Source organism: Eucalyptus grandis, chromosome 8 (genome assembly GCF_016545825.1).
Source record: "Eucalyptus grandis isolate ANBG69807.140 chromosome 8, ASM1654582v1, whole genome shotgun sequence".
Lineage (NCBI taxonomy): Eukaryota > Viridiplantae > Streptophyta > Magnoliopsida > Myrtales > Myrtaceae > Eucalyptus > Eucalyptus grandis.
In genome coordinates, this window is record NC_052619.1 from 33219498 (window position 1) to 33236683 (window position 17186).

General features: G+C 42.2%; 2 protein-coding genes across 8 annotated transcripts; one reads left to right on the top strand and one right to left on the bottom strand.

Annotated features, from left to right (window-relative positions):
• The first annotated feature begins 6143 nt into the window (after positions 1-6143).
• LOC104414121 (uncharacterized protein At3g49055) lies at positions 6144-11039 on the top strand. 2 transcript variants are annotated; one of them, XR_005545717.1, is made up of 6 exons: positions 6144-7857; positions 7949-8025; positions 8304-8415; positions 8567-8683; positions 9370-9566; positions 10336-10473. XR_005545717.1 is itself a non-coding variant. In XM_010025140.3 (5 exons), the coding sequence occupies exons 1-5, from the start codon at positions 6421-6423 to the stop codon at positions 10687-10689; spliced, it is 2097 nt and encodes a 698-aa protein (XP_010023442.1). In that variant the 3' UTR covers positions 10690-11039. The 2 variants fall into 2 exon arrangements, 1 of the variants encoding a protein (XP_010023442.1); XM_010025140.3 differs by lacking the exon at positions 9370-9566 and having other exon boundaries at positions 6421-7857; positions 10336-11039.
• A 1265-nt stretch (positions 11040-12304) lies between these two features.
• LOC104414122 (protein starmaker) lies at positions 12305-17155 on the bottom strand. 6 transcript variants are annotated; one of them, XM_018861043.2, is made up of 4 exons: positions 16940-17155; positions 16001-16376; positions 13682-15138; positions 12305-13615 (listed from the first exon to the last, which is right to left on the bottom strand). In XM_018861043.2, exons 2-4 carry the CDS (start codon positions 16354-16356, stop codon positions 12708-12710), a joined length of 2721 nt encoding a protein of 906 aa, XP_018716588.2. In that variant the 5' UTR covers positions 16357-16376; positions 16940-17155; the 3' UTR covers positions 12305-12707. The 6 variants fall into 6 exon arrangements, with proteins under 6 accessions (XP_018716588.2, XP_039155103.1, XP_039155102.1 ...); XM_039299169.1 differs by having other exon boundaries at positions 12305-13583; positions 13650-15138; XM_039299168.1 differs by having other exon boundaries at positions 12305-13501; positions 13568-15138.
• Between the last annotated feature and the right edge of the window lie 31 nt (positions 17156-17186).

Genomic DNA, 17186 nt, shown 5'->3' on the forward strand with positions numbered 1-17186 from the left:
CTTGAGTGAAGGATTGGATTTTTAGTAAGATTGATTGCGCTGGTGTTGTCACATCTAATCTCAGTGCATGAGTCTTCAATTCCAAAGTCTTGCACCTGTTGTTTTATCCATAGAATTTGCGAACAACAACTTCCAAGAGCTACATACTCGCTTCGTTGTAGAGAGAGCCACAAGGTGTTTTGTTTCCTTGAAAACCAAGACACCGTCATGTTCCCAAGCAATTGGCAAGTTCCCGAGGTGCTCTTTCTATCAACTCGCAACCGGCTAGATCTCATACCGAATATCCAAGAAGATTAAAGTCTCCTTCTTAGGATACCAAAGACCGATGCTTGAAGATGAAGCAACGTATTTAATAATACGTTTCGCAGACCGAGATGAGATTCTCTAGGGTCTGATTGAAACCTAGCATAGATGCAAACACTCAACAAAATGTCGTGTCTAGAGGCGTAAGATAAAGAAGTGAACCAATGATACTCCCCGTACATGCTTTTTGATCAACTTTCTTCCCTTCTTCATCTTTGTCTATCTTCAAAGAACTTGACATCGGTATGTCGGTCTTTTTGCACTTTTCTAGTCCAAACCTTTTGACAAGATCATTAGCATATTTTTCTTGATGAATAAAAGCTCCTTCCTTCAATTGTTTTACTTGAAGTCCAAGAAAGAAGGTTAACTCTCCCATCATACTCATTTCAAACTCATCTTGCATAGACTTAGAGAATTTCTTGCATAGACTTTCATTAGAGGATCCAAAAAATAATATCATCCACATATATTTGAACAAGTAAAAAGCTTTTGTTTTCCTTTTTGATAAATAGAGTAGTATCTACTTTACCTTTGACAAAACCATTATGTATTAAAAACTTACTTAGTCTCAGTCGTACCAAGCTCGAGGTGCTTGCTTTAAACCATACAAGGCCTTTTTCACCAAGACTAAGTCCGCTTCTTTGGGTCTTCAAACCCCGGTGGTTGTTCCACATAAACTTCCTCATGGATAAATTCATTTAGGAAGGCACTTTTGACGTCCATTTGGAATAACCTGAAATTTTTATAACAAGCAAAAGCAAGCAATAATCGAATAGCTTCTAACCTTGCTACTGGTGCGTAAGTCTCATCATAGTCTATCCATTCTTCTTGCGTATATCCCTTGGCCACGAGTCTTGCTTTGTTTCTTACGACTTTTCCTTTCTCATTCATCTTGTTTCTGAACACCCATTTAGCTCAAATAACAGTTTTACCTTTTGGTTTAGATGTCAATTCCCAAACATCATTAATGTTGAATTGTCTGAGCTCTTCTTGCATAGCTTCAATCCAGCTTTCATCAGATAAAGCTTCTTCTATGCTTTTTGGTTCAATTTCAGAGATGAGAGCCACAGCACTAGACTCTTCGCGCCTTTTAGATCTAGTGCGAATTCCTTCATTAATTTCGCCAATAATGAGATCTTTGGGATGACTGGACTTATGCTTCCAGTTACTAGTTGATTTGTCTGGTTGATGATCTCTTTCTTTACTTGAATCTTCACGAACAACTTGATGCTGGTCTTCCAGAGTCTGAGATGCTTCTTGAGTTGTAAGCTTTGGAGAGTCTGGAGCAGGTTCAGACTCTTCATGTTGAGTCCGACCGATTCATTTTGCATTGAATCTTGAAATTTGACATTCATTGATTCCTCCATTGATTGACTCTTCTTGTTATAGACTCTGTAGGCTTTGCTTGATGTAGAATATCCAATGAAGATGCCTTCATCTGATCTTTCTTCAAACTTACCAATTCAATCTTTTGCATTTTTCAATATAAAGCATTTGCAACCAAACACATGAAAGTATGAAACAATAGGCTTCTTACCTTTGAATAACTCATAAGGGGTTTTCTCTAGAATAGGTCTTAAAAAGACTCTATTTATGATATAGCACGCTGTTGAAATAGCTTCAAATTTCAAAATCGTGAAGAAATATTACTTTCAATTAAAAGAGTTCTAGCCATTTCTTGAAGAGATCTATTCTTTCTTTCCACAACTCCATTTTGCTGAGGAGTGTATGGAGAGGAGAACACATGCTTAAAGCCATTCATCACAAAATTTTGTAAAATCTTGATTTTCAAATTCACCTCCATGATTTGTTCTTATACTTGAAATAACACATCATTTTTCATTTTGAACCTTTTTAGCAAATTTTTCAAAATACGAGAAGGTTTCGGACTTACTTGCAAGGAAATATACCCAAGTAAATCGGGAGTAATCGTCCACGATTACTAGACAATATTTCTTACCTCCAATGCTCGGGTTCCGGTTGGTCCGAAGAGATCCATATGCAGCAGCTTTGCCAGAGACATGATTAGTAGAGACATGATTTATTGGTTTAAATGAATTTCTTACCCTTTCCCAATATACATGGAGTGCATAGATCAGACTTTTGGTATGATAAATTGGGTAGACCACGAACAAGCTACTTTGATGAGATTTTGGCTAACTGCTTCATATTGATGTGACCAAGCTTTCTGTGCCACAAGCTTGCTTCGTCTTGAATTGAAATTAAGCATTGCGATTCATCCGGTTTCACATCCAAGAGATAGATATTTCCATGCCTTCGACCCATGAAAGACTGAGTAGAGTCTTTACTGGTTCCAGAACATATTCCTTCTTGAAAGAAGATCTTAAAACCAAGATCACATAGTTGGTCGATGCTAAGAAGATTGTAATTGAGTCCTTCTACTAGGAAACATTACTTATTGTGAGATTTCCAATTTTCACAGTTCCAAATCCCACAATTCTTCCTTTGTTGTTTCCTTCAAATGAGACTTTTCCACCATTTACTTGAACGAGCTTTATAAAGCAATTTGAGTCTCCTGTCATATGTCTTGAGTATCCACTATCCAGATACCACTTTACTTTTTTCTTGATGGAGACCTGCATTTAAAAGAGAGTCTCAAGCTTTCTTTGGTACCCATATTTTCTTGGGTCCATTGGTGTTAGTAAGATAAACAATATTAGCCCATGTTTTCTTAACGGGTTTCCAAACCATAGGACACTCTTTTTCAAAGTGATCCTGGCTATTGCACTTTGAACACCCGAGGGCATTTCGACCTACAGACTTTACAAAAACCTTCTTGAAATGATTTTTGTAGGCCTCTCTTGAGGGTCTTTGCTTAATTCTTTCTTTTACTTTAGGAAAATCAATCAAGGGAATAGTTTCCGTTGTCATACCCAAACCAGACTTATTGAAATAAGGTCTTTGAGCTGAAAGAATTTTTTCAAGTTTCTCAAACCCTATTGAAAATTTCTTTGAAATATTTGATGAGTCAATTTTTAAAAGAGCATTTTCTTTCAAAAGATTTTCTTCACTTTCTTTAAGAGTAGAAACATTCATGTCTAAACATTTAACTCTTTCTTTCAAAACGTTTTCCTATTGTTTTAGAACAGAGTTTTCCTTTTTAAGTTCGGAAATCCTTTTAAGAGAAGTCTTAACATTAAAACACAGCTCATCAATATACTTAGAAACCTTGACAGGAATTTTAAAATTACTTACCTCAAATTCACTGTCTGAGTCTGATCCAGAGTTTGAGTCTGAGTCTGATTGCGCCATCAAACACAAATTGGCATATTCATCATCACTTTCTTCACACTCTGTATCATTCCAAGTTTCGGCTTTGAGAGCCTTTCAAGACTTTTCAGCTTTTCCTTTCTTCTTCTTTAGAAGATGACAAATGGTCCGATGTGTCCATTTTTCTTACATTCAAAGAAAACTACATCTTTGTTTGATTCATCATCATCACATGACTTGGTCATGTTGTCTTTGAAAGTTTTGTTTCTTTGAGTTGAATCTTCTTCATTTTCTATTCAGCTTTACGAATCTTCTTATCATGAGAGCAAGCTCCTCATCGTCCATATCATCTTCGAATCCGTAACATCATAATCATCATTTGATTTTAATGCAATGGATTTCTTACCTTTTGATCTTCGTCTTCGTTAATTGTTCTACTTCATAAGATCAAGAGTTCCAACCAGCTCGTCGACAAATAGTGACATGATTCTTTGCGTCTCTCTTATTGAAGTCTTTATGTGATTCCAATCCTTGGAGAGTCCACGCAAAGAGCTTGTTTACCTTCATGGGATCATAAATTGGTTGTCCTTGATTTCAAGACCATTTACAATTTCTGTAAAACGACTAAACATGTCGGTAATAGATTCTCCAGTCTCATTTTGAAGGCTTCATATTGACCGAGAAGGATGTTGATTATTGTTTCTTTCACTCGATCAGTTCCTTCATAGGTGATATGTAACCTATCCCACTTCTTTGCTGTAACACAAGAAGATATTCTGTTATATTCAGTAAGTGACAAGGCACAATATAAAGAATATATAGCTTTTGCATCAAGAGTTTGTCTCTTGATTATCTCTTTCTGAGACATTCCGCTGGTCTCAACAGTTTCTTTCCCTCTTTCTGAGATAGATGCAACTTTAGGAGTAATTCATTTTTCTATAACGTCCCATTCCAGAGGATCCTTTGATTGAAGAAATGCTTTCATTTTGTTTTTCCAAATGTTGTAGTCCTTTCCATCAAAGTAAGGAGGTCTGGTATTGCTTTGCCCTTCCACCAGCCTTGGAGCTAGCATACTAGCTATGGATCTTTTACTCTGAAGTAAAACACTTCAAATAAAGTGAGTACACAAGCTCTGATACCAATTGATATGGCTAGTATAAGTACCTAGAGGGAGGGTGAATAGGTATAAAGTGTAATTTCTTATGATAATCGCACAATACTAGATAGATGATAGAAATGAGACAATTTTTCTTGTCAATAAACAAACAACGATCAAAATAAGACTGAGAGTAGGGAAGAGAAAATTTGAACACAAGGTTTATAGTGGTTCGGCTTATTTCAAGCCTACGTCCACTCTTCTACACCGATGACCCCACCGGGCTGGATTCCACTATGAACAAAGAGATATTACAGTAGTGTTCTTCCTTGATTTCTCGGTGTAGAAGATCTACCACACTCCCTCAAGGTATCACTAAGTATAAACTCTATTTGCATGTACAGTTTCGCTCAATATGAATCGACTAATAATCAAGGAGCTTCAGACTCTGGAATTTCTCTATCGAGCACGTACTAGAACAACTGGAACGTCTTCCTTTTATACTCCTTTATGCCATTATACCCGTTGGCACTTACCAAAGGAATTCTTCCAATCTTCCCGTTGAACAGAATCAATTAAGAAGATCATTCGAGCTATTAAAGGAACATGTCGATAGCCTATCAATCATGTTCGCCCATACAATCGCGATCTTGGTTTCCAAGAATAGAATCATCCAAGAATATTTCGTCAATCATCGGATCTTCAAATGATCTTGATTTCGAATAAATAATCCGTTATATCAAATCCAGCCAAAAGATCTTCTCCAATCGATAAGACCAAATCCTTAACCAAGCACTTTAGCTCTAGATCGCCTTCGTCGCTGGATTAGAAACTGTCAATGAGAATAGTCTTGAGTCTTGAGTCTTGTGTGCTTGAGTTTGGTGATCCGAAAGTCTTCGGACTCTAAGTACAAGGGTCTTCACAGCTTATAGACTAGACTGATAGAAACGTTTTGTCAGCTTCAAAACACTCTGAGAGATTTCTCCAACAAAAAGTTGGTCGGCCACACTTGAAAGTTTGAACCAAATCTGTCCATCAAGTTAAAATTGGTGCCTCTTTACGTGAAAAAAGCCCCCTCTTGTTAGCAGCCAATGATCACCTCTAGATCAAGTCGGGTGACATCAAATTGAATCGGACAAAAGTTAGCTAAAAAGACCATGCAAGTATATCATTTCGGACTATATAGATCGGGCCTAATGTGTCGCCAAAGTCCAAACCCGATCAAGGTTGGCGGGCTGGCTCGAGCCCAACCGGGCCTCCGACGTGGCTTTGGGGGGGCGGATCCGGATCGGATCAGATCCGATCCCCCATAACATCATTCGACACAGTTCCGAAAGTCAACCCGGATCCTAGAAATGTCCCCGGGGCCTCCTCCTCCACCCGTCTGTCGGATCGGAATACTAAATCCCAACCCATGACGTGGCGAGATCGTACAGTACGCCCATACAAACTTACAATGCACCAGCCATCACACGATCATCATGCTTATAAATTTCTTTGATCTGCACGAAACGTTAGATGACCGGTCGGTGTAGCCTTTGCTTCTTCCCTTCCTTTACGGCGCGATTCATCGTCTCTCGCCCGAAGAAATCTCCGATCGCCGCCGTGAACGCCCGGCGGAATCCGCCCTCAATCCGGAGCCCCTAGGTCGCCGGCGGCAGCCGCGCCGATCGCGTCGACGGTCGTCGGCCGTCGGTCGTCGCTTTTCGTGGTGTGATTGACCCGATTGAGTAGCTTCTTCTTCTTCTTCTTCTTCTTTTTCTGTGGGATTCGCCGGCCCTGGTTCCGCGATGGCGAGCGCCGACGAGGAGGACGCCGCCTCCGATGCCGTTCTCAGCGACGTGGAGGAGGACGATCCGGCGCCGATCGCCGTCGACGAGCTTCCGCCGCCGGAGGACGTGTCGGTGGAGCGGTTCCGCGAGGTCCTGGCGGAGCTCGATCGCGAGAGGCAGGCGCGGGCGGCGACGGAGAAGTCGAAGTCCGATTTGCAGGGCCAGTTCAACCGGCTGAAGGCGCTCGCGCACGAGGCGATTAAGAAGCGGGACGAGTGGGGGAGGCAGAGGGACGACGCCCTGCGCGAGAAGGAAGAGGTCTCGAGGGCCAAGGAGGCGGCCGATGCGGAGCTGGTCGAGGCCAATCGGGTGAAGGATGAGGCCTTGAGTCAAAAGGACGATGCGGCGAAGCAATTGGATGAAGCGGTCAAAGTGAAGGATGGTCTGCGGTCGGAGATCGAGAGTTCGGCGCATATGCTTGTGACGGGCATCGAGAAGATATCGGCAAAAGTCAGCCACTTCAAGAATTTCGCTGCCGGAGGATTGCCGAGGTCGCACAAGTACTCGGGATTGCCTGCAGTGGCGTATGGAGTGATTAAGAGGACTAATGAGATAGTTGAGGAGCTCCTTAGACAGGTCGATACGACAGCGAAATCCAGAAATGAAGCGAGAGAACAGATGGAGCAGAGGAATTATGAGATTGCCATTGAGGTTTCGCAGCTTGAAGCGGCGATTAGTAGCTTGAGGGAAGAGGTTGCCAAGAAAAGTAATGCCGTGGATAGTTTGCAGAGAGCGTTGAACGAGAAGGATGTGAAGGTTGCGGACTCCGAAAGGGAGATGTCAGAGAAGGTAAGTTCGCTGGAAAAAGAGAATTCGGAGTTAAGAGATTTAGTAGTTGAATTTGATGATAAGTTGAAGAGCTTGGAATCGAGGATTGAGGGGCAGAGGCCATTGCTGATCGAACAATTGGATCAGGTGTCGAAGATTCATGAGAGAACTTGTAATGTGATCAGGATTGTAGATGCCCGTGATTCCGAACAATCGGACTTGGCGGAGTCATTATTTTTACCACAAGATACCGATGTGGGAGAAAGCATACATGCCTCATTGGCAGGAATGAAATCAGTTCATGATCTAATGGGGATTGTTATTTCAAAGACGAAGGATTTGGTGGAGGAGAAGAATCGCAAAGTGAAGGGTCTGAATGAAACAGTTGACAGATTGGTGAAGGAGAAAGAGCAGATTGGGTCACTGCTCAGAAGCGCTTTGTCAAAGAGGATGTCATTAGACTCATCTTCTAAAACCAGCGACTTGTTTCAGGCTGCAGAAAATGGTTTGAGAAAGGCAGGGATTGATTTCAAATTTAGCAAACACACAGGGGATAAAAAAGTTGTAGGCCTTGGTGGTCATGAAGGGGAAGAGATGGAGACAGAGGAGGATGAAATATACAATTTGGTCAGAATCTATTCTTCTTATGGACAAATTATTGTTATGGTGGCATTGTATCTTTTAATTGACTAAAAAAATTTCGCAATGGATAATACAGGCTGGTGCTTTGGAAAATATTGTTAAGGAGTCCCAGCTTGAGATAGTGGAACTTCGACATTCTGTGGAGGAACTAAGGTATATTTGTTTACCAAACCTCATGGTTGTGCAGGCAGTGCAGTCTTACCTAGAGTACTTAATTTGATCATGGGTTATGCTGGTTCCTGTGCATATTTAGTTCATTAAGTTTTGGGTCTCTATGCTATTGTTGTTCTTCCTGTTCATTTAGCTTTCTAGGTAGGTCAGATACATGAGGGAGTGGGAGATAGACTTGCAGGAGAGGTGTTTTTTTTTTTTTTCACACAAGGTACTAATCAGGTGCTATTCTCTTTTGTCTATTGCTTCGCTGGATGAAGGGCAGAGTCAAATATACTTAAAGAGCATATTGAGGCACAGGCAAAGGAGCTCAATCTTCGAAAGCATCAGATTGAGGAACTTGAAGAGAAGGAGAGAGTGGCAAATGAAAGTGTGAGTTATTTACTTTTACTTTGAGGCGCTACTTGTGTATTCTGTCTTTTGGGGTCCAATACCATTACCTAGCTTCTCATTCTTGTCTTAGGCAATGTTGTTAGTAAAATGGTACTTTATTGAATGATAACTGAATAACTTTTGTCCATAGATTGAAGGGCTTATGATGGATATTGCTACTGCTGAAGAAGAAATTGCTAGATGGAAAGTTGCAGCAGAGCAGGAAGCTGATGCTGGAAAATCTGTTGAGAAGGAGTTTACTGTGGAGGTTTGCTTTCTACATTGATCATATGTTTCTTGTGAATTCGATTGGTCGGTGTTTAATAGGTATATTATGTGCTCTCTCATATCAACCTAGTTAAATGTTTCCAGCAGGAAGACAAGAGTACTTGTACAGGACAGTAGCCAAGCCAATATAGTAATTTAGCTATCATTAGTGGTGCTAGGGTCTTAAAATCAAGGTCTATGGGTTGATGGAAACTCAATAATGGTCTTGCGTGTGATCAAGATTGGTGGCCTGAGATTAGTATTTTCATGGATTAAATTTCAGAGAGGTGGATGCTGAATTTCTTGAAGCCAGGAACTCCTTATGTTATTGCAAAGCCACTTGTATAGATGGAGAGTAGTGCATAAATCTGCCAAATTGTTGCCACTGACCTGGGTATCTTTGTATCCGATGCTAGTTTCTACGGTTGAAGCATTATATTTTGCCCAGGGGTATAGGACTAAGTACCGTAAGGCTGCAGCATGAAGGCTTTCACTGAGAAAATTAGTCAACTTTTTCACCCCCTTAAATAATAGCCAAGTATACCAAATTTCCACATTCGATAATTCTCCATTGTTCTCAAGATGGCCGCGTTATTCTTAATGTACTATGAAGTTGTGAGTACAAGCAGTACATCTTTGTTAACGAGAATTTTAATCACAATCGCATTGTTTGAATATGTTCTGCAGTTGAGCATTGTGGTTTTTAAACACTGGAGGACTGACTTAAAGTCCAAGGGTTAAGGTGTAGAGGAAGTACCATGGATCATCAGGAAAGTTGTATAGTATACTAAGCTTGTTAACTTCCTAAACTCAAGTTAAGAGCACTGAATTTCCCAGGAATTTCTCAGGGCAAGTAACAGCTCCTCAGCATGGGCTGCTACTATGTGAGTTGATTAACCATGGATGGCGCTCCTTTTCAGAGTAGTTAGCACGGTGGATGTTTCTTGCATTCCTTTCATGTAGTTTAGGTCCCAGGATCTTCTGTAAACAAAAAAAGCATTAGTGCTTCTTGGCTTATGGCAGTGTTGTCATGAAATGAGAGATGATGGTTATTTGTGAAAGTTAACTTTTAAGGGAAAGACTGGATGGATGAGGGGTGCGCTTGCTATTGTCATTGATGGAATAAAGATAAATTGGATGAAACACTCAAGTCAATACAGGTAGGGCAGGGGAATGGTAGTCTCTCTATTACTAAGGGAAAAAAGCACAGTATCAGAGATCTCCTCTCACTTATGCCAATTGAAGTTATTTCTATTAAATACTCCTGAACCTTAGAAATGCTGGTAGAACTTTCTACTGTGTGATTATCAGAAAACCTGCATTCAAGGTGGGGGGCTGCATATAGCAAGGGCCAATAGCAAATTGTTTGCTATCCTTTTTGGCTGAACAAAAAAAAAAAATATCATCTATACCTCTCGAAGACAGGCCTACTGAGTGAATTTACATCTTTTCACACTATCGTTTTCAAGTTAAAGATCCTGAGGAAACTTTCTAAATCTGCTGAATATAGTAGCTCTAATTGATTTGGGGACGGGGGGAAAATTTAGCCTCAAAATGTTTGATGACGATGCACCAAGCTTTCTGTTACTTCCTGTTATTACAAGTTAAATTTCTTGTTTGCTGATATGACGGACTGAGTTTATATGCCTGCAGTTGTATGCTCTCAAGCAAGAACTTCAAGAGGCAAAGCAGGCTATGTTGGAGTCTGAGAAAAAGCTAAAATTCAAAGAAGAGACAGCGGCGGCGGCCATGGCAGCGAGAGATGCAGCTGAGAAGTCACTTAGGTTGGCGGATCTGAGGGCGTCAAGACTAAGAGACAGAGTAGAGGAACTGACCCGTCAGCTTGAAGAGTCCGACCTGCAGGGAGATGCAAGGAGGAACCGCAGTGGACCGAGATATGTATGTTGGCCTTGGCAGTGGCTTGGGTTGGACTTTGTGGGCGTTCAAAGATCCGAGACACCGCAACAAAACTCTAATGAGATGGAGCTTTCCGAACCCTTCTTATAGTACACTCTGAAACTACAGTTATTGTGATCTCACGAAGGGAAACATTCACGAAGCCGTTGTTTCAAGTGAAGAATTTTTTAGCGACACTGGTGCCAGCCCGGCGCTCCCCCCCAAGGATCAATTCTCCCAATTGAATTTTAGCTAAGACGGACGACGAAATGAACCCATGGGCGGTGCGATTTGCTGTCAAATGTAACGCTACATTTTCATCTTTTGCTTACTTGTAAATTCAAATGCAGATTAGAAGGATTGTTTTTTCCTGGTCTGGACTTTGGGTCATGGGATTGGATTTACTGTAATCGGCGATGGTCTGCGCAGGTAATGGGACCGGAAGATGCTTTTCCTTTCGACCAGATGAGTTTACCTTACCTTCGAAGCTTTAATTGCATAAAGACGATCCAATGGGAGAGACTAATGCAACCTCAGACCACTCGTTACATGAAGCTCTAGTTGGACCTTTGACGGCTCCTCCCATGGTTCAAGTACACATGAAAACATAAATGTCGATGAGCCAGCAAAAGTCAAAAGTGCAGATTGAGTGCAGATTTGCAATCCCAACACATAAGCCCTTTCTTCGGACCATTTTTTTAGTCTACAAATCTCATCAAGAGGGATAATTTAACACTTAAGAGTCCTAATATTAGTTTAGCTTTCTAATCCACAAGATCCATTTAAAGTGACAAGTGGAGAACATACTTATGCCCCCTAAAAGCAATTTATCACATTATCCAAGATTTATTCCTATCCTTCAAGTAACATTAGGCCCAGAGAAAGAAGTTCACAAGAATATGATAAGAGAGTGAAGATTTTCTCAGGAAAATTCACATCGATTTTACTCTAATTATTCCTCGCCTTTCATAATCTCGATAATTCATCATGGAAATAATTTCTTTTATATAAGTAGACAATTATAAAGTAACACTAATACGATAAAGTGAAAAATCCCTACAAGTTATCACGAAGTATAAAGTACACGTGTCATCTGGATAAGATTTGTCACACATCTCTCTAAAATCCCAAGGATCTTGAGAGAAATCTACTTACTCTCGTTCATATCCCAAGGATCTTGAGAGAAATCCATCTACTCTCGTTGATTACGCTGGTATTGTTCTAGAGCCAGGTAAAGTGCATCCGAGGTAACCTCATTCGCTTAGAAATAATCCCATGACACTTCTTCGGTTCTTTTCGGCAGATTCTTTTCAAAAAAAAAAGAAATGTCTGGACCGCATTCTTCACTAATTTCTCGAGAATTACATCCGAAAGAACCTGCACAATTTTGCTATAGGACATGGTACAACCTATCTGGTTTGCTGATCCTCTAGTGAACATTTTCCATTCTCTACAGAAAAATATAATGGCATGGACTTCAGACTTTGGAGCTATAAATTTTAGCTCCGTAGAGAACAGACTTTGCAGGGCAAGAGGATAACAGAGCGTGTAATTATTAATTCACTTTTATGGTCCCTTCGTTCAAATGTCTTCATCTAAAGACGAGGAAAAGGATCAGGAAGCTGTTGAAATCACCCACTGAAGAACTCCCATCATATTCGTCATGAATAGACTCCATCGTACTCACGTCACAAGGAGAAAAGAAGCATAATAATGACAGATAAAATCACGGCAAAGACGGCAAAATCTTCATACACAATGGCAGTAGTTGAAAGATGAAGTAAACATAACCATATTCGATGTCATCAGTACAAATACTTAGATACTTGTAGCTCAACACCAGCAGAGTACAAGGATGCAGAGCTCAATCCCCCTTACTAATGTGCTTTACCAAGCAAGATCATGTTCAGTAAAAGCATCTACACAACAAACACTAACAGTAAACATTGCTCCGCGATGGAATTCCATTACTAGGCAGCGAGAAGATCTTCCAACTCCAGGTCTGAATCAGCTCTCAGATGGTGAAGTCTCAGATTCTGGTAGAACAGAAAAATTCAAAAACAACATGAGTGAGAGAGAGAGGTGGAAGGCTTGAACTGAACTCACCACAGATGCAAAGATCTCAAGTTTCAATGCCTGCTTCGGTGTTCCCCCCTATCGTTCTCTGACCTCCTCCCACTGGACCTGGAACCATCATATCTATCACCTCTCTTGGGGACAACCACTTTACTGTCTGTCTGATAGTCTCTATATCCTCGCTGCTCATCCTCTCTCCGAGTGTTCTTCTGTTCCCCATAATATTTTCTGTTCCTTTCATCATTATCTCCAGAAGCTACATTTTCTCGCCCTTCCTCCTCCCTTGCATCATATCTCCTACTTTTAGAAGGACGCTCATCTCTACCATGCCTTGCAGAATAATTATCCTCTTCATCTCTCATGTGCTTTCTTCCACCACGCTCTCTCTCATCTCTGTCATGCCATCTCTCTTCACGTGCCCTTGCATCTCTCTCAGGCCGTATCTCTTCACGTGCCCTCACATCTCTCTCGGGCCATCTCTCTTCACGTGCCCTCACATCTCTGTCAGGCCATCTCTCTTCAAGTTCCGTCTCATCTCTGCCATGCCGCTTTTCTTCATGATCCCTTTCATCTCTGTCATGCCGTCTTCCTTCGCGATCCCTATTATCTCCGTCACGCCCTCTTCGTTCACGCTCCCTTTCATCTCTGTCATGCCGCCTTTCTTCTCTTTCCTCCCTTTCATCTCTGTCACGCCATCTTCCTTCACGATCCCTTTCATCTCTGTCACGCCCTCTTCCTTCACGCTCCCTTTCATCTCTTTCATCTCTGTCATGCCGCCTTTCTTCTCTTTCCTCCCTTTCATCTCTACCGCGCCATCTTTCTTCTTTTCCCTCATAGTCATCATTGCCTTTCCTCCCACTCACCTGTAACTGCTCCTCTTTTTCATAACTTCGACCTCCCATGTCATCATTGCCTTTCCTCCCACTCACCTGTAACTGCTCCTCTTTTTCATAACTTCGACCTCCCATGTCATCATTGCCTTTCCTCCCACTCACCTGCAACTGCTCCTCTTTTTCATAACTTCGACCTCTCATGTCATTCCAATCTCCATGCCTTCCTCCAGATCTACGAGATCGAGAGTAATCAACAAAATGATCTCTCTCATCTTTATATGTTCTTGTCTTCACTTCAGACTCAGATCTTTTATCCTTCCTATGTTCCAAGCTGTGCTCTCCCTCTCTCAAAATGTCCCGAGATTTTGATTCTTGCAGGTCATCCCTGGTGTTACCATCCAGACTATTGCCCTTCTTTCTTTTGTCAGTCTTATCCCGTGATTCATTGGGAGTTTCCTTCCTTGATCTATCATCACTTCTATCTCCAGATCTCAACCCTTTTCCTTCTCGATTAGGCACATTGGCAGCCATGTTCTTAACATCATAATGTATACTCTTGCCAGTATCATCATGTCTGCGACCATCAGTGCTGCTGCGAGAGTCGGTGTCACTACTACTCCCACCAGAATCATCACTGATACTGTCATCTGCTGAAGAAACTGGTGCTCTATCGACTGCCTTTTGTGTTCTTGTTATTCTACCACTTCTACCACTTCTCCCACCCAAAGTGCCATCAGAGTCCCCATCATCAGAGTCATGTCTCCGAGCCCGAGCTTTATCTAATTTCTTCTCTCTCCCAGAATCTGAATCATCGTCAGTATCATTCCTCCTCTGCTTCCTCACTTTATCAATTTTTTTATGCCTTCCATCACTGACTACATCAGATTCACCATCACTGTCTTCATCATGCCTCCTGCCACCTTTCCTTCTTCTGTCATTACCCAATTTTCCAGAATTCTCAGAATCTGAGCCACTTCTACGATTAATATCAGACTCATCCTCACTGTTCTCATCTTTGCCAGTTCTGATATGATGCTCACCCTTCTTTGATTGACGTTTTGAAAGCCCCTCATCAGAAGTATCATCCTCGCTCGACTCATACTTCTTCCGAGATTTCTTATTTTTCCGAGATTCCAGTTTGGACCGACTCTTGCCAACATCGTCACTGTCGGAAGAAGAGTCAGATTCATCCGACTTATACTTCCTACGTCTCTTGCTCTTTTGTTTCTTGCGCTTCCTATCAGCAGTTTCTACCTCAGAATCATTTTCTGAGTCACTTCTCCGGCTATGTTTGCGATGATGCTTCTTCTCAGCTGCTCTTGTCTGTTTACTAGTATCATCTGAATCAGAAGAATCATCATGTCTTCTTTTTCTGCCATTGTCTTTCTTATGCTTCATATCTCTAGCACTATTTCTCTTATCATCTTTTTCAACTTTCAATTTTTCTTCCACCTGTTTTTTCGAACTGTAATCTCTATCTAGGAAAGCGTGTTCAGGTATCTCTTGCTGCAAAATCTTCTGCCCTCCTTTAGGTTCATCATCAATTTCCTCAGAATTTTGCTTAGTCAACCCTATACCCAAAGCAGCTCTGAATGTTTCCATCTGCTTCTCTTTTCTTGCAGCAATTTGGTGTGTTTGTGTATCAGAAACCCTGATCAAGCCACATGATTATACCAGAAGTTAGTTGTCGCTATGCGAAAAAAGGTAAATTACAAAGCTTGCTTGCTAATTAGACAACAAAAGAATTAGCATTTCTCTGAACTAGAGTAATATAATGTGGGAAAAAGTGTCCTGAAGAGAGCCTATACAGTGATCAATTCAGGAGTCCCTTGATAAGCAGTCCAAGACATATCTTAAGAATCACAACAATAACCACATGCCACAGGAGAGTTCTATTCAAGCAAGTGTTTTCCCCCTTCTCTAGAGAACAAGGAGCATAACTTGTTACTCAAACAAGGAAATAAGCTTGGCCCAGAAATGAGTTATCAGCGTAGCCTTTTAGCTACAGTACGGGCAAGCTCACTTCCTTGAGGGGTTCCTTGAGTAAGACCTTATGTTGAAAAATATAAAATATACAGATTGTATCTGAACCAGCCTGTCATTTACAAATGAGTACAGATAAGACAAGACACTCGTACAACAAATTACTGTTTGACTGCACAAGGACTAGTGAAATCATGCAGGTACAGCATCATTCCTGGTTATTCAAAATTAAAGATTGATCAATACGATGTACATTAAACAATCTTCCTGCATGCAACTTCACCCTAAGACGGAGCAAAGAGAGGGGGACCTCTTGCTGGTTTTTGGAATTCAACATCAGGAAACTTTTTCATGCCAACCGACACCGACTCATCCCTAAAGAATGATCATCCTCCACATGAGTATCCATTGTTTGTGACTTAAACTTTCAGAAAGTCAATTCGCGTCCAGACACGCATGCACGTGGACCCACAACCACCCACCCATACACACACACACACGCATGCACACAGATAGAGAGAACACCCTACTTCTTTTCAGCAGCCACAATGGCAGTAGGCCCTCCACTAGCTTCAGAAGCATAGGTAGCTTCTAGAGTCCTCCTGGCCTCTTGCAGCTTCTCCGCAATCTCGGCTTCAGTGTACCCTTGATCGGTCAGCTTGTCCTCAAGCACAACAAGCTTAAGCTCTATCTGGCGCTTGCGATCATGCTCAAGAATGTCCTTGTTGGGCTTCTTGGAGACACCAGCTGTGCCCTGATCTCCCTCGAACCCCCTGGTGGTTTCAGCAACCCTCCCAGTCTTCGTCTTCACGAAGAACCTGTTGGTCTGGATGTACCCATTCGTCCCGGACCCTCTAGGGGTCTGTAACCCTATCCCGTTGTACATCCCTCACTTGAAATTCCTACCTAGTAATCCATAAGGAAAATCATCAGAGAGAGAACACCTTAGATAGCCAAAATACAGTAAAGGTCAATGGCAATTCTATCTTCAATCCCATGTCAAAAGACAATTAGAAGCCCCATATCAAAGCATGAGCCTTTCTTCTAGGGCTGGCAATTCCTCACACCGCACAACAAGATAGACTCAAAATTGACACGGAGCTGGCACGTTCGGGATGAGATTTAAAATCATCATGATCCGTAATTTAAGATTTTCAAGGACGGCATGCGTGGAAATCGAGCTTAAAGAGCGTCCTAGGATCTTCATTTCAAACGAGAGGAACCCCAGCCCGCTCAATCATTCATCAGATCGAACCCTAACTTCTCAGCAGCTCCGCCTCACTCGCCGGCCTCTCGCGAGGTGTTAAACAGCAGCCGCCGCAGCAGTCGCGGCGGCTTCCGCGACCGCCACCGGATGCCGTTGCAGCGTCGCCACCGCTATTCCCTCGTCTCGCGACGGACGAAAAATCAAAAGGAACGCACATGCAATCGACGAATCAGACACACTTTCGCAAGAGCCGAACGCCTACCTCCTCCTCCAGAAACCTCGCCTCGGATGGCTACCGGATTCGGACGATGTAGAAGGTGCCGGGGAAGAGCACCGCCTCGCTGGCCGTCGGCGGCTGCGGCTGCGGCGGCTGTGGCGGCGGCGGCGGCGGCGGCGGCGGACTCCGGTGGCTCGTCGCCCTCGAAATCGGTGGATCTACTGGTTCGCCCCCCGATCGCCTCTCGCCCTTTTTCGGATTTCTGCTTTTTTCGGTTTTGACCTAGGGTGGC

Bases quoted from the DNA above. Each gene is read 5' to 3' on its own strand.
- LOC104414121 (XM_010025140.3), top strand. From the start codon at position 6,421: ATGGCGAGCGCCGACGAGGAGGACGCCGCCTCCGATGCCGTTCTCAGC. The intron at 7,858-7,948 runs GTCAGAATCTAT...TGGATAATACAG, and splicing joins AGGATGAAATATACAATTTG to GCTGGTGCTTTGGAAAATAT. The intron at 8,416-8,566 runs GTGAGTTATTTA...TTTTGTCCATAG, and splicing joins AGAGAGTGGCAAATGAAAGT to ATTGAAGGGCTTATGATGGA.
- LOC104414122 (XM_039299167.1), bottom strand. From the start codon at position 16,356: ATGTACAACGGGATAGGGTTACAGACCCCTAGAGGGTCCGGGACGAAT. The intron at 15,139-16,000 runs GTAGGGTGTTCT...TGGCTTGATCAG, and splicing joins ATTGTGGCTGCTGAAAAGAA to GGTTTCTGATACACAAACAC.